Source organism: Salmo salar, chromosome 01 (genome assembly GCF_965601325.2).
Source record: "Salmo salar chromosome 01, fSalSal1, whole genome shotgun sequence".
In the NCBI taxonomy this organism is placed as follows: Eukaryota; Metazoa; Chordata; class Actinopteri; order Salmoniformes; family Salmonidae; genus Salmo; species Salmo salar.
The window spans coordinates 59,106,694-59,124,334 of NC_138291.1; the positions used below are offsets into that span (position 1 = coordinate 59,106,694).

The 17,641-nt window shown below is 44.6% G+C and overlaps 1 protein-coding gene across 2 annotated transcripts in view; it reads left to right on the top strand.

The window, feature by feature from the left end:
• Positions 1-7,467: 7,467 nt before the first annotated feature.
• The window catches only part of LOC106606107 (multimerin-2), a 35,703-nt gene continuing 25,529 nt past the window's right edge, over positions 7,468-17,641 (top strand). The window contains exon 1 of one of the 2 annotated variants that reach the window (XM_082975435.1): positions 7,468-7,926. In XM_082975435.1, coding sequence (XP_082831561.1) covers positions 7,559-7,926 — 368 coding nt within the window. In that variant the 5' untranslated portion in view covers positions 7,468-7,558. The remainder of the gene's footprint in view (positions 7,927-17,641) is intronic. The other variant, XM_014202230.3, reaches the window with a different exon arrangement.

Genomic DNA, 17,641 nt, shown 5'->3' on the forward strand with positions numbered 1-17,641 from the left:
TTGGGAGCATTTGACAGTGATGAGGGGTGGTCGTTTGACCGCGGACCCATTACGCACGAAGGCAATGAGGCAGTGATCGCTGAGATCCTGGTTGAAGACAGCAGAGGTGTATTTAGAGGGCAAGTTGGTCAGGATGATATCTAAGAGGGTGCCCATGGTTACGGATTTCGGGTTGCACATAGTAAGTTCCTTGATAATTTGTGTGAGATTGAGGCCTAGACTGGGCCTAGATACTAATAGAGCTACAATACAGATCTTGGTGTGTGACAACCACTGCTTATTTCCAACAATCTCAAGGTGACTGAGTGCAACCTGAAAAACTATTCTTTACTTTTCCATGATACGCAACAAAACATTTGCGTCTACACGTCTGCTGTGTAAATGTGTTTTTGTCAAGACGTAAATTGGGGGTTCAATCATGTGGTTAAAAAAATCCTGTGAACATTTGTTGTCTGTCTTTGGGAGTTGGGTTGGGTTGCATGGGTTAATATATTATGGGTCACATTGTTATGGACACCAAAACAGCCCCTCATTAAATGGTGAGGGAGGACCCATTAGAAGGTGGGTGCTAAATTACTCACAGTGGTGGGTTGCAGCATTCCACTGTCTGATGTCCTCACCCAGGGGTAACTACGCAGGCCTACACACTGTTACGGCCCAAGTTCACTGTACATGGATACTGATACAACAATCCAACCGACAGAAGCACTGTAGCAGTCCCATAAGTCCAACAAAACAAAGGCTACCAATGAAAGAGTCATGAAAATATAATGTTAGTGCAGTTAAGTTTTGATCTGGCAGCAGATAATAACAGCTGAGGCAGCAGGATGTCAATACCATTTGGACTAGTCATACCACTTCACGACTGCCCAGGTTCCTAAACAGACCCTCTCACCATTTGCCCATGTTATATCAACATTAATAGAGCCAATTATAGTCTCTGAACCCCAACTTCAAGTACCAGAATCCATAGAGCTACATTACTGTGTTGGTAATCAGCTAACCATTTCACAGCTATTACTCAAGTCTCCCCATATCATTCTCCACTTTCCACTCCACTTCAGGGAGTGGGAGAGAATAATTGTAATAATGGGGCGGTGAGTCGGAAGCAGGTGAAACGTTTTAATAAAACAACAAAACCAAGAACACGACACTAACATAAGGCAGAACGCCGATACACAAGAACAATACCAACTGGTGAGTGAAATTATGAAGGTAATGAAGTCCAGGTGTGAATCATAATAATTCACAGGTGTGCGTAATGATGAGTGCCAGGATTGCGTAATGATGAATCCCAGGACCGGTGGTTGGTACTCTGGCGACTCGTACGCCGGAGGGGAGGAGCAGGTGCAGGAGCAGACGTGACAATAATGCAGTGCATTCAAGGTCTAAATGATCTGAGAAGTGTCCTAATGTCTGTTAATGTGTTCTTGTGTTTGTGGTAGATGCAGCTGTATTGAGACATATGCGAGATCCAGCAGCCCCTGTGCTGTATCACTCTAACAAGCCACTCAACACACATTTCATTTCCTGGAACAAATAAGACAAACTGATCTCTAGAAAGAGTTCCCCGGGGTTGCAAGAAAATGGTTCTCCCCTATTCCCAGTTCCACCAAATTCCTGCATTCAGAGCAGTGATAAATAAAGGCCCAAATAGTGGGCCTGCTGCCAGTTAGTTCCAGACAGACCCACCATGCCAAGGCTGCAGCACACCACACCCTGCAGACCAGCGCATCGCTGCAGTCCCTCCCATCATGCACCTCTGTATAGTCGTACAGCAGCGCCAAAGCGGGGCTACAGCAGGGTGAGGAAGGCAGACAAGGCCATAAAATGTTTTACGTGAGACGCAATAGATATTACTTCAGAGCAGCCAGCCATGACACCAGCCCAGTCTGCTAGCGGTGTCCCACTGCACCACGCAGCAACATGGACAGTGATATTGATATGGCTATTGGAAAATGCCTATTATTTAGCACTCACTGAGAAACGATAATCTAATATAGAGTACCCTCAAACTTCTCTTGTAAGATTTCTTTGAACCATTTGTTTTGCTTGTCTTTTTCTATTAAATGATTTTCCATAAAATACTGAACTAACACTACAGCTGTAATTGAAAACTGCTCATGTGCATAACAGCGAAGGCACCAAGAGGATGCTTTTATCTAATTCATGTGGGGCCCAGACATCTCACCATTAGTATGGGTGGGCTATGTGTGAAACAAAAGGAAGCCTGTTACAAAGAATCAAAGTTGGACATTTAGCTTGTCTCCAGCTATGTTAGAAAACTTTTGGGAGAGTCACACAACCTTGGGGTATTTCAAGCATCTCCTGTACTGGGTTACTGATGTTATCCTTTAGGAAGGAGTCCCCACATGAGTCCCCAAGGGGTCGTCCCACATGGGATCCACAGTAGAGAAAGCGACCTATTTCCCTTGTCATCGTATTTCTCAAGGAAACTCATTTCACTGCATAGTGTACATTCATATATTCCTAAATGCAATATACGTTTAATGAGGTAGTCTGGGTCTCTGTGTGAGTCTAATTGGGTTAATGACTGTATAGGGAATTGTGTACATTTGATGTGCACAATGTACACAATGCATCGTAGCCCTTTCCTGCAGTCAAATTACTTTGTGGCCTCATGGGTGGAATGTAATTCATATTTTTCATAATTTTATCATTAATAAACATGATTGAAAAAAAACAGTGTTCCTATGTCAAACAGTTTTGTTATTTCTCAGTCTTCTGTGCTGTATATGAAGTTTAATACTGGGATGCAAACTCAAAATGTAATACATTTCAACTCTATATCTGACATGATACAGGTGTCTTCTTTAAAAAACTTCTTCGGGATCGGTGTCCCTTCCACGGGGCGGTTGAGCTAACGTGGGCTAATGCGAATAGCATGAGGTTGTAAGTAACATGAATATTTCCCAGGACATAGACATATCCTATATTGGCAGAAAGCTTAAATTCTTGTTAATCTAACTGCACTGTCCAATTTACAGTAGCTCCTACAGTGAAAGAATACCATGCTATTGTTTGAGGAGAGTGCACAGTTTTGAACATGAAAAGTTATTAATAAACAAATTAGGCACATTTGGGCAGTCTTGATACAAACATTTTGACAGAAATACAATGGTCAGTCTAAAACTTTGCACATGCACTGCTGCCATCTAGTGGCCAAAATCTAAACTGCACCTGGGCTGGAATAATACATTTTGGCCTTTCTCTTGCATTTCAAAGATGATGGTACAAATAAAATACAATAGAACGGTTGTTTTTTCTTTGTATTATCTTTTACCAGATCTATTGTGTTATATTCTCCTACATTGCTTTCACATTTCCACAAAATTGAAAGTGTTTCCTTTCAAATGGTACCAAGAATATGCATATCCTTGCTTAGATTTGGGTATGTCATTTTTGGCGAACATTTTTAAAAAGGGGCGGTTCCTTAAGAGCCATGTGTGTGAGGTGTATACATTTGTTTCAAAGTAGATTTGTTTAAGACTACCAAGAAACACTCTGTGTGACCCGGATGTAGCCCACTGCAGTAAAAGGTTAAAGGCATACTTCACCCAAATTACAAAATTACATATTGGTTTCCTTTCCCTGTAAGTAGTTGGGGGCAAGGTATGGCAGCAATCGAGTGCTTTGGTTTAGTTTCCCTGGCACTGTTTCCAAATGCTAATGCTAACAATACCATGTATGTCATTGTACCGATATTAGCCAAATCATCTTTAAATGAATTTGTTGAGCTACACAATCAATTTTAGATACTTTAAAAGGATTTGGACACAATGCGTGAAAAATGCTACAATAGGTATCATGAATTGCATAGGATTTGTGCCAAAAATTCTAAAATGTTAGCATTTGAATACACTGTCAGGGAAACTAAACCAAAGGATGGTTGCAGTCCAATATCCCTTTTTCATATCTATCATTGGAAACACATGTAACATTACAACCACTGTTGATGGACAGGACATGCACTTTACACTACAGTACTGCATATACAGGTATACAGCTCTAATGACATAATAACACAGAGATCAGTAATGACCGGTGCTCTCCCTCCTGGCCTGTCCCGTCTGGGCGACCTCTCTGTTGGTGGACTATTGATCCCTAGCCCCAGCTAGCCATAACGGCTGTCACCTCTCCCCCAGGGAGGTTGGCAAAACAAGGCCCCGTCAGCTCTCTGCGTGTAAAACTAGTGCCACCTGCTGATGATACAGTGAACACTCACTCTGTCTTCATTTCTCTCTCAGCTCATAATTTACCCTGGGGTCCCTAGCTGCTTGGCTGCAGCCAAGAACACCAAATGAAGTCTTCGATCACATGGACACGCGGCAGGGAGGGACCCCACTACTTAGAGCTCCACCTGGATGCAGACAAGGACAGTAAAACGATGTTGTTATGGAGAAGAAGAAAAAAGTTTCCTTTCTTTTGTTTTCAACAGTAAGAATCTAGTGCAGAATAGCTTACAGTGTTGAAGCGTCTTACTGTATTGTGCTGCACTGTACTGTTTATGATCATGGTAGTCTGTCTATTTTAACGGGCTACAGAGGTCTGCCTCTCCTCATACATAAGGGTGGGATTTCAGGTGTCCCCAGGTCCTGCTGCTACTAAAGAGTTACACGGCCATCCACGTTAAGCACCTTAAGGAGCACCGTAAATCCTACTATAGCGAACAAGTCTGTCCCAAACACTGGGAAAGATAACAGCAGCAGAAGCACACATTCCAATGTCAACTCTTAAAGTTAGTGGGACACTGACACCGTCACCTCTCTCCGAGGTCGACGTGAGTAAGGTCTTTAATCAGGTCAACACCCCGCAAGGCTGCGGTGCCCGACGGTATTCCAGGGCGCGTTCTCGGCGCATACTCAGGACATCTGGCAGGCATATTCATATTTAAACCTCACCTTGTCCCAATCCGTAATCCCCACAAGTTTTAAGATGACCGCCATCATTCCTGTCCCCAAGAACTCTTAAGGCTTCATGCCACAATGACTACAGCCCTGTAGCACTCACATCTGTCATCACGAAGAGCTTTGAGTTGTGGCATGAAACTCCATCATCCCAGACACCCTAGACCCGCCCCAATTTGCATACCGCCCCAACAGATCCATAGATGACGCAATGTCAATTGCTCTCCACACTGCCCTCGCCCACCTAGATAAGATACTTAATACCGATGTGAGAATGCTGTTCATTGACTACAGCTCAGCGTTCGACACCATTGTCCCCTCCAAGCTCGTCACCAAGCTTAGGACCCTGGGACTGAACACCTCCCTCTGCAACTGGACCCTGGATCCTGCCACGCTGACCCACAGGGTTGTGTGCTTAGTGCCCTCTTGTACTCCCTGTTCACCCAAGACTGCGTGGCCACCCACGAATCCAACACCAGATTGCTGATGACACGACGGTGGTAGGCCTGATCACCGGCGACGATGAGACAGCCTACAGGGAGGAGGTCAGTGACCTGGCAATGTGGTGCAGGACCAACAACCTCTCCCTCAACGTCCGTAAGACCAAGGAGCTGATAATGGATTACAGGAAAACAGAACAGCTTGTATCCCCAAGCCATAAGACCGCTAAATAGCTAACTAAATAGATAACAAAATGGCTACACGGACTATCTGAGTTGACCGTTGTATTTCATTTAGAATTTTTGCAATGTCTCTATGCACGCTCACAAGACCCTACACACTCACACACACTCACATACAAACACTCACTTCATAATTTGCTCACACACACATAATGTGCACATATACTTATACTGACTCTACATGCACACCCACTCACATACAATCATCATATACTCTTTTGCTACTTTTTTAATCATCTATCCTGACGCCTAGTCACCTTACCCCTATACATATCGACTTCTATCACTCCAGTGGTTCCCGAGTTGCGCAGCGGTCTAAGGCACTGTATCTCAATGCTAGATGTGTCACTACAGATCCTGGTTTGATTCCAGGCTGTATCACAACCGGCCGTGATTGGGAGTCCCATAGGGTGGCGCACAATTGGCCAAGCGTCGTGCGGGTTAGGGTTTGGCCGGGGTAGGCTGTCATTGTAAATAAGAATTTGTTCTTAACTGACTTGCCTAGTTAAATTTGCACATTGTAAATATGGTACTGGAACGGACTGACCCTGTATATAGCATACTTTCTTATTTCTTATTTTTATATCTTGTGTGTTTTTGTTCTACCTTATGCTATTTATAGTATTACATTGTTATTGATTACTGCATTGTTGGGTTTAGAGCTTGAAAGCAAGGCATTTCACTGTACTTTTGCACCTGACATTAAAAACTTGAAACTTAACATGGGAGTTAGATCACTTTCACCACCACTCAAATATTGGAACATCTGTCGCCGTGGCAGCAGATGTATGATAAACCGAAAAACAATACAGTTTCAACTCAAACACTAACTCATCCATGACCTAAACAACAATGTATCGTCATAACTAGGGTTTCAAAATTCTGGGAACTTTCAATAAATTCTAGGTTTTAATTTAACCCCGGTTGGAAGATTCCCGGAATCAGGAGGGAATTAGCAGTAAATTTGGAATCCTCCAACCAGGAAATTTATTGAAAGTTCCCGGAATGTTGCAACCCTAGTCATAACAGCATTCATCTCCCCACTATCTATTTAAAAACAGATTACTCATATGGGTCAGTGTGAGGGTCTGTGTGTGATTCTGAGGCATAGAGACAAAGATAACTAGAGGGAAAAGTCTCTCCTATGCAGATACATTTGACCGATTCCCTATATCCTCTGGTCAACAACCCTTTACACTCCTTTAAAACCCATCCAATCTCTTGCTCTCTCTCCGCCCTAACATCCCTTTCCTGCACTCCGCCAGTCAGAGGAAGAGAGACAGAGGTGAGGTGATAAGAACATAAGAAATGGGCCGCTTCCTCACCGGCCCGGCTGGAGTATGTGTGTGTATGCTCGTGTGTGTGTGTGTGTGTGTGTGTGTGTGTGTGTGTGTGTGTGTGTGTGTGTGTGTGTGTGTGTATGCTCGTGTGTGTGTGTGTGTGTGTGTGTGTGTGTGTGTGTGTGTGTGTGTGTGTGTGTGTGTGTGTGTGTGTGTGTGTGTGTGGTGAAGGTGGTGGTGTTTGAGGGGGGGGGGGGGGGGGTCCTAACGGCACCTCCAGCCTGCGGGCCTGAGGGAGGGAGAGAACCACAGCCACAGGCTCATTGTTCCAGGCCCTGCAACCTTTCCATAGGGAACCGGCTGGAGGGTAGGTGGGGGTGGGTCCGTTGGAGGCTCATTTCCGAGGATTGTTAGAGGGCTTTGAAAACTTCAGGAGTTGGGTGGCTGGGGTGTGAGTGCATGTGTGTGTGCGAGTATGTGTATGTGAGAGAGGGGAACAGTGGGAGGGGACTGCTAGCCTGGGGAGGAGGAGGGTGACTTTTGAACATGGGGGTGGGGTATTTCCAAAACGCAACTCTTTAAAAACAAATAGCAGCCCCGGAGAGGTCTCAGATACTTTTGGCAGCTAGGTAGTGTGGATAGATCAGGACCAGGCAGGGAAGCAGACATGACAACTGTGGGGGAACTGATGCTGCTGGTGCTGGGGCTGCTGGTGACAGCTCATTGTGAGGTCAGGGCCAGAGATCCAGAGGTGGAGGAAGAGGACCCAGACCTGCCTCTGGAGAGAGAAGGCTTGGATACCCAGGAGATGGGGGTAGGAGTCCATCCTGAACCTGGGGGGATTGACATTCCCCACCTCAGGACAGGACCCCGTGGCCACGAACCTGATGTGCCTGGATCTGCCCACCACCCTCTGGGGCATGGGCCACATGGACAACCACATCAGGTTGGTCCTGGACTAAACCCCCTGGGTCTGCTGCCCGAGAAGAGTGCTCTCCCACCAGGAGAGGGAGGGAGCTACCCAGCCCGCACTGGGTAAGTGTTTATTCACAGTAGCTAGCCACCTCTCAGCTGACAGACAGCCCATGCAGACACGTATTTATAGGAGAAGGAAAACACAGGAACAACCACCTGTGGATTGACAAACACACACAAGCACTTCGCAGCATGCACATCAAACAGAAAATGAAATGTTTGGTCTACCAGCATGTGTGTAATAACAGCTACCACCATAGCTGTGGGAAGCAGGGGTGCTGAGGGTGCTGCAGCAACACCTGAAAAAAATGAATTAAAAAATTTATGTTTTTCTTCATAAAAGTAGGCAACAACAACAAAAAATCCCAGCACCCCTAAACATCTTCCCGGCGGCTATGGCTACCACCCAGGTTAAGAACGTGGAGCAGCTCACATATACAGTTGAAGTCTGAAGTTTACATACACCTTAGCCAAATACATTTAAACTCACTTTTTCACAATTCCTGACATTTAGTCCTAGTAAAAATTCCCTGTCCTAGCTCAGTTAGGATCACCACTTTATTTTCAGAATGTGAAATGTCAGAATAATAGTAGAGAGAATTATTTACTTCAGCTTTTGTTTCTTTCATCACATTCCCAGTGGGTCAGAAGTTTACATACACTCAATTAGTATTTGGTAGCATTGCCTTTAAATTGTTTAACTTGGGTCAAACATTTTGGATAGCCTTCCACAAGCTTCCCAGAATAAGTTGGGTACATTTTGGCCCATTCCTCCTGACAGAGCTGGTGTAACTGAGTCAGGTTTGTAGGCCTCCTTGCTCGCACACACTTTTTCAGTTCTGCCCACAAATGTTCTATAGGCTTGAGGTCAGGGCTTTGTGATGGCCACTCCAGTACCTTGACTTTGTTGTCCTTAAGCCTTTTTGCCACAACTTTGGAAGTATGCTTGGGGTCATTGTCCATTTGGAAGACCCATTTACAACCAAGCTTTAACTTCCTGACTGACGTCTTGAGATTTTGCTTCAATATATCCACATAATTTTCATACCTCATGATGTCATCTATTTTGTGAAGTACACCAGTCCCTCCTGCAGCAAAGCACCCCCACAACATGATGCTGCCACCCCCGTTCTTCACGGTTGAGATGGTGTTCTTCGGCTTCCAAGCATCCCCCTTTTTCCTCCAAACATAACGATGGTCATTATGGCCAAACAGTTCTATTTTTGTTTCATCAGACCAGAGGGCATTTCTCTAAAAAGTACGATCTTTGTCCCCATGTGCAGTTGCAAACCGTAGTCTGGCTTTTTTATGGCGGTTTTGGAGCAGTGGCTTCTTCCTTGCTGAGCGGCCTTTCAGGTTATGTTGATATAGGACTCGTTTTACTGTGGATATAGATACTTTTGTACTCGTTTCCTCCAGCATCTTCACAAGGTCCTTTGCTGTTGTTCTGGGATTGATTTGCACCAAAGTACGTTCATCTCTAGGAGACAGAACGCGTCTCCATCCTGAGCGGTATGATGGCTGCGTGGTCCCATGGTGTTTACACTTGGGTACTATTGTTTGTACAGATGAACGTGGTACCTTCAGGCATTTGGAAATTGCTCCCAAGGATGAACCAGATTTGTGGAGGTCTACAATTTATTTTCTGAGGTCTTGGCTGATTTATTTTGATTTTCCGATGATGTCAAGCAAAGAGGCACTGTGTTTGAAGGTAGGCCTTGAAATACATCCACAGGTACACCTCCAATTGACTCAAATTATGTCAATTAGCCCATCAGAAGCTTCTAAAGCCATGATATCATTTTCTGGAATTTTCCAAGCTGTTTAAAGGCACAGTCAACTTAATGTATGTAAACGTCTGACCCACTGGAATTGTGATAAAGTGAATTATAAGTGAAATAATCTGTCTGTAAACAATTTTTGGAAAAATGACTCCCAGAGGTGGGACCAAGTCATTGTTTTACAAGTCACAAGTAAGTCTCAAGTCTTAGCACTCAAGTCCCAAGTCAAGTCCCAAATCAAGACAGGCAAGTCCGAGTCAAGTCTCAAGTCAAGACCGACAGGTCAAGTCACGCACACGCACACGCACACACACTCTCTCTCTCTCTCTCTCTCGCTCTCTCTGTGTGGTTACAGTAGGCTAACGTATGTCAATGGTTTCAGGAACAGCAGTAACATCATCACTGCCTAGCCAGTTGTAGCTCAATCTTGGGTGCAATGATCACGTTCCCTCACTGACTGACTGTGTGGAGGCTCATTGCTTTAACGTTACATTAGCCTACATGCTATACTAGTAAAGTAATAAAATATATAGCTGTCGGCTATATTAGGCACGACTTACCGTTCTTTGTGGAGTTTCAAATGTTGAACAAAGTTGGAAATTGTTGTGCCTCAGTCTGTAATTTTCTTCCCACATGTTTTGCAAGTTGCAATCCGTTTTTTGTTGATATAGTATCGTCTTTATATCCGAAAATAATAATTTTGGGTATCATCTTTCCAAGGGCTCCATCTGAATTCACCCGCCGACATTCCTCTGCACTGCCACGCACAACTTTTTCTCAGCTGGCACAATTTGATTGGCTGCTGTCCGATTCAAACTGTAATCCGTTAAATGAAGAGTTGATGCGCTGCACACTTTTTTTAATAGCATAATGTTTTATATTTGGGCTTGGGGAGGGTATCAAGTCAGGTCGAGTCATAAGGCTCAAGTCCAAGTCAAGTCACAAGTCATTGGTGTTAAAGTCAAAGTCGAGTTGCAAGTCATCATATTTGTGACTCGAGTCTGACTTGAGTCCAAGTCATGTGACTCGAGTCCACACCTCTGGTCAAAACTATAGTTTGTTAACAAGAAATTTGTGGAGTGGTTGAAAAACTACATTTTAATGACTCCAACCTAAGTGTTTGTAAACTTCCGACTCCCATTCTATATGCAGGGCCCCAGAAATATGTATTTTTCATTTATTTTTGGAATTTCCCCCCCTTTTTCTCCTCAATTTCAATCTTGTCTCATTGCTACAATCAGCATGAAGCTTGAGCTGATGGGGTGAACTAAACCAATGTAAAGTGTTTTAGTAAACTTTTACATGTGCCCTCCTCAGCAGAACTGCTGGGGTTTCACTGCCTTGGTTTGACTGGGCTTCTTGTTAATGTGCTCTCTCCAGTCCCACCTCCCCAAAGTGTCAAAAGTAGACACGGTTGTCCTTACCCCAGCCTAACCAATAGCAATTCATCTTAATTGCATAGAAAGCCATAAGAGAGCTATAGGTTTCCTGCAGTTTGAGCTCAGAGCCCAGGCTGCCGGCGCAGCCAGATCTTTGCTCCAGAGCTGTTAGAGGTCAGAGGTTACTGGACATGTCATTATTCTAACCCGGATACGTACATTTCACCCTAAATTGCAGCGCAGCTAGCCTGATCCGCTGATAATGTGCTCCCTGAGGAGCTAGCTCAAACAGTTAGCGATTAGCCCTCCTTAAGAACAGCCATTTAAACGTTTACTTAACGACATCGTTCATAGAAGACCTTCTTTTTCTTATGTGTCACCATCATTACTGTAATGGAGTTCAGGTTTGGGCCGGCCAGCGAGTAGCCTGTGATATCTCTGAGGGCCAGGTTTGATTGGGCCAGGAACCTCTTGTGCTGGAGGAGGCTGGGGGGGTTGGGGGGGAGGGGGGGGGGGGTCAGTGAGAGGTTCACCCTGTGTGTGAATAACTCTTACTCTGCAACAGAAAAAGTGAACTGTCTTTTGCAAACTCTCAACTCAACCAAGGTTCATGGTTCGACTGGATATGTGAGAGGTATGCATACAGTCCTTCCTCTTCATTGTATTTTTTTTTTATCAATGTGCTTCGGCCTTGACGTCTGTAAACACATTGGTTGTTAACAATAATAAAACAAAATCGAAACATTTCACTGACTGAACACCTCTGACATATGAAGAGCACTGACTGTGCAAAGGAAAAAGTAAACTGTCGATAAACTTGCAGTCCAACAAAGACGTATCAATAGACGAACAGAGTGGATATGTGAGAGGTATTCAGCCACTCAAGGATGACCAAAACGGAAGGCTGTAAGGCTGAAACGTCTCTTCTTCTTCTAAACCGTTATTTAAAAAAACATTTTTTACAAACTTCTATTTGTTCGCCAAGAGTGTCCGAATACCTTTAGCATATGAATAACACTGATTTAAAGGTCAGATATCTCCATTTATTTTAGTGCTGAATGCTTTTCAGTTGAGTGTTATTGGCATGTTTTCATCCCCAGTAACAACAGCTCCTGTTGTTTTGGTGAGTATACTGCATGGGTGAGTGCTCAGGGTCTAGGTGATGTGTGTGTGTGTGCGTGTGTGTGTTTGCATGGGCGCGTATGCATGTGTTAGAACCCAGGTGGTGGGTGAGGAATGTGGATATACGAGGGGCGTTGGGATGGATGGTTCACGGCTGACGTGAGGCATTGGGTCTTTGGTACGCATGGGGAGCTCTGAAAGGCCACAGACAGCGAGGGCGTGAACTGCAGACCTGTGTGGACTACTGCAATCTAGCTAGCAAACAGAACAGAACTATGCAGAAGCAAAGAGGAGCAGACCCAGACAACAGGCTAAACAACTCATTACAAGAACCCATGAAAACAGGAAGTATGAGGGAGAGGTAGTTTACTGCTTAAGCTGTTTTCATGAATTCTGCTCAAATATGTAAATGCAACACAGATCCTTCTGGTGTGGGATGGATGTTACATCTGTAACGTCAGCGCTAATGGCATAGCTCCGTAGGCATTATTAACAGCCTTTTAACGACAATTATACTTTTCGCAAATGTCTTTCATCAAGCACTCATTAAAATCAACATAATAGTAAGAAAAGCTAAAATAAGGAAATCAAGACATGAAAGTGCAGCCCATGTCTAAAGCCTGGCCCTCCTGCTGGGGTCCATCGTGGGGCTCGGAGGCTGTACTGATGACTGTCCTGATTACATGTACCAGCTCCAGCTTCAAGAGCGGAAACATCCGCTCCCTTCCCATCCCTCAGTAGCCCTTCCCGGACCACTCGGAAAAAGGTAATTCCCGACCCATCACCAATGCAGCCGGAATGGCTGTGTGTCTGGAATGGATGTGTGGAAAAGACAGTTCTGCTTGTTGCTGCTATGGTCTCACATCTCACTAAAACATGTCCTAAAGGAATCAGCTTTGATTCCCGGTGTGCTTGGCCTCGCCGCTCAGCCACTGGCCTCGGCACAAAGGCCTTTTGTGTACAGTCGGGTTTCAGAGTCCATGTCGACCCACTGGCTAACAGGACCCCCATACACATCTGGTTATTTTCTCTTTTCGTTTCTGAATTAACATCATCTGCAGCAGTCAGGGTTCTCTGCAGAATTTACACACTTTGAACACTCTCCGACACAATGTGGCTTTTCTTGAAAGCAATTTTTTTGTAATAATAATGGACACTAGTGCAGCATAAAGGGGATAGTGTTATCCAGGCCAGCTGTACTGTATAAGAAACAAGCAAAGAGGAGTGCTGGCTTTGAAACCCAGCCAAAATAACATTGTAGATCTTCTGTTAATATTAGTTCTTCATTTATCTTGCGAAAGGAGTATCTGGTCTGGTGTTGTTGGTACTATAAAACATATATGATTTAGTTATATGACATGACTCTTCAACCTTCTACAAAGACTTCAGAGCCTCTTAGCTTAGCTTAGTTAGCCCTTTTTGGAAACCTCAGCTTCTCCAACCCAGAGGCCTAATCAACCACCCAGAACGCCACGATTAGACTATGGGAGAGGACAGTGTCGCTGTGTGAACACAGTCTTAGTATCATATCCCCATAATAGAGAAACTCACTACCAAAGCTCTATGACAGAGCTGTGTGAAGGTTTGCCCAATGGATTTGCAGTGTGTGTGTGTGTTTGTGTGTGTGTGTATATGTCTGTGGGTATGCTGTGTGGTGGAGTGTCTCAGGATGGAGTAGGTTAGCGCTGCGTGAGAGCGTCAGATGCTTCCTTCCTGGTCGGAGCCAAAGAGGGGTGATGTTCTGGGAGCTGTAGGCCTACAGGAGGTATGACCACAGCTATTGTGCTCTCCCAGGGATGGCCCTTCATGATTTCACAGCAGACAAGGAGGAAGCGACACCGGGCAGCTCTGACTCAGACCTGCCAAGCTAGTAGCACGGTGGTGGGGTTGAGCATGGAAGGGACAGATTTTGGACATTGACAAATTGAAATTCACATTGACAAATTTGAATTTCCAATGACAAAGTTCAACTTTGCAAGCAGTCTTTGCAACCCTAATTCCTAGAATGTGAAAGCACATTGCCACTGCTGGTGGCTGGTAAGAATCTAGTATCCGCCTTCTTCTCAGCCAGAAAGTGAGTGCACCTTTACCTTGTGAGGGCAGAAAGAGCAGACCTCAATGTTCTCACATTGTAAAAGTTTAATATTATTGTTCTATTGTGAAATATTGAAGACGAGATCAAGCGCAGAACACTGTTTGTGACACACTAGAGGCCAAAACAAACTTAAAGTATCAGTGACCCTCTAGTCAATTCACCAGGCATTCCACTCTCTGAGTTTCCATTCACTCCTGTTGAACGAGGATATGTTCAACAGGACTATGTTCAAAATGTCCTTTGTTTTTGTATGGGAAGGGACACATTCTCTCCTTGTATTTGCTTTCTTATTTGCTTTCTAATGGCGATCGTCATGTACTGAAAACTTGTTAGACGAGCTTGTTTGTTGTGGCACTGTTTAGTCTGTGTAAGGGTGAACACCGTGGTAGAGCTGGAGGCTGTTAGAGGGTTCAGGAGACCTTGTTCTCTCAGTTTATGAAATATAAACTTAGTGTTGGGTTGTGACACCCCTCCTCCCCACTCTTTAACCAGTAGGAGTTCCCCTCCTAACGGGAGTTGTAGCTTACTGGGCCAAGAGAAATACAGTCTTGGATCAGAGTGAGAGAAAAGGTGAAACATCTTGTAAAAGTCAACTGTCTCGTTTCTACACATTCTCTGTCTCTGCAGTGTAAAGTAAGTCTCAAAACGAACCGCAGCGGTATATGTGTCTGTACAGTGCATGAAGGACTTCGGAAACACTCCAATGTCAGGGCCACAACGATGCAGCCACTTGCTTGTTGCCTTGGAAACAGATGAAGTATTTTGGTTTAATCCTCTCCACTCCTCTGCAGCTGCACCCCTGGACCGTCAAGGCTCTTTGTTTGGTCTGGCCTGGACACAGAAGTGGTGGATTAGAGAGCCAATGACACAGTCATGTTGAGAATTGTCCAATACAAGGTCCTGTGAGTCCCACGGCTTGATTCATGACTGACAAACTGGGGGGGGGGGTAATAATAAAGATTGTCCTGTTCGGAAAACACTCCAACTCAAACACGCAGAGTTAATTAACCCTTGACCGGTGTCCCCACAAATTCAGCCTCCATACAATGCTACAGACCACAGTGGAAGGGAGTGGTTTGGCAAAACATAGCAGCCACTTTGCCTCGCCTCACAGGTTCAGCGAGGTAAGCCAGAAAAAAACACCAAACACCAGATCTGACATGTCACACTCTACCACATGTCAGTTTGAGGGGCCCCAGGCCGACCTGCTCGCCTGGTGTTTAGTCAACTCTGTCCCTGGTTGATGGGACAGAGGGGCGTGAGGTTTGTCTCAAACAGACTGGTCGAGACAGGGCCACCCAGGAGCAGTGAAATTCATCCCCTCTGCACCTGTCTCACCTGGAGTCAGGGGCGAGATGACCCCTGCAGTGTTGTAGGCTGACCCCTGGCTATCCTATACCTTCTCTAATGGGTTGTTTGGACAGTCTGGGTCTGAAGCAGGTTTGTGCTGGTAAGGGAGGGTCAGAAGGGGAGAGCCGCTGTAGCAAAGGAAGGTCATGGGGGCCAAATGGAATAAGAAGGCATAATTCACCAGAAATGGAGATAAATGAATACCTGTGGAATTCATTGAAATTAAATCTGCTGGTAAATAAAAGTAAATACAATTTCCCTGATTAGATATATGCAGACAGCAGTGTGAAGGTCCTGACAAGAAAGCCAGCCCATAGATGATGTCTTGGCCCAGTCAGTAGTTGCTACGTGCTGAGAAGGCTGAGTGGGAAGCGGGGGATCATTCTTTCAGCACTACCCTCGAGAGGAGCCAGGCGGGTGGCTCACCATGCCAGGCCTGGGCACTGAAGCTGGCAGTACAAGACCCATTATATAGTAATGAAGGGTAGATAGGGGTCAGGAGGGAGACTGTAAAATATAAAAAGCAATTGTAAAATAGAAAAGGGTTAAAAACGTCATAAGAAATGTAGGCCACCGAAACAATACATTCTTCAAGAGTCCAACAACACCCAAATAAGGTTGCAACAACACCCAAATAACGTTGCAACGACACCCAAATAAGGTTGGGTGAAAAGGCAGATGCTGCTGAATGGATTTTATTTTTGGCCCTGTTAAAAATAAATCAAAATGACTGTTAGATTATGGGAAGTCCAGTGGTCAGTGCCGGATGCTATGTTTGTAGCCCTGACCTGTAGAAACAGGAAGGAAAACCACAGAATTGCAAACAAGCAAACTGTGAGACAGCAGCAGTAGCAGGGAGAGAGCGCTGTAAGCCCAGGGGGAAGACCTTCACCCCAGAAACCTATAATAGTATAGAATAAAACTTTATTGTCTATCCAGGATGGAAGTTTTTCTTTGGCATCACCTTACATTAAACGAATGACACACACATACATTCTCACATCATACATATAAAACAGTCAGTTCAGCATACTGCATACACTAAAAACAGGACATTGATACATTCGCACACAACTGACAGCTGCCCCAACTGCACTGTTAAAATAGATAGATAAGTACACATACCAATACAATTGACATTGCATTTAGTAGTCCAACACCTTCGTCTTGGCCACGGGCATGCTAAAGCACCGGCCAGAGGGAAGCCTTTTGAACTGAGGGTGTAGGTGAGAGGAGGTCGCCAACGATGCCAAGAGTGTGCAAAGCTGTCATCAAGGCAGCTTTGAAGAATCTGTGGGTGGCTACTTTGAAGAATCTCAAGTATAAAATATATTTTGATTTGTTTAACACCTTTTTGGTTACTACACTTTTTTGGTTACATATGTGTTATTTCATAGTTTTGATGTTTTCACTATTATTCTACAATGTATAAAATAGTAAAAAATAAAGAACAACCCTTGAATGAGTAGGTGTGTCCAAACTTTTGACTGGTACTGTACCAGAATCATGGTAATCTGTCCAAACTCGCGTGGTAGATAGAATGGCCTGAATTGATATAATGACCATCTCATAGTCTCTGGTGAACACTTTGTAGTTAATACTTGGGTCACACAGTGTAATGTGATTGAACAATCACATTACACTGTGTGGCCCAAGTATTAACTACAAAGATACACAGCCTCCAGCTATTGATTTATGTGATGTTGTTTTGTCTCGATCTGCTCTAATTACAGTGTATCCATCAATGTTCACATCAATATTGTCCTGCTTGAGCCACGTTTCTGTAAAGCAGATTGCTTGCTTCTCCTAAAATCGTCCTCCAATTTAGGCTTGGCCGCTAACTCATCCCGTTTATTATTTAGCGACCGCACGTTTGACACGGTGATCACTGGGAGCGGGTGACGGCTTCCCCGCCTCCGTAGTGTGTTCCTGACACCACCGCTTGAGTCTCGCTTCTTCTTAGTTTCCGTTTTTGACTTTGTAGAACAACAATCAGGAAAGGCAATGGTGTTTTCGAGGGTGTGAGGTTTTATCTTGGAAAGAGAGCA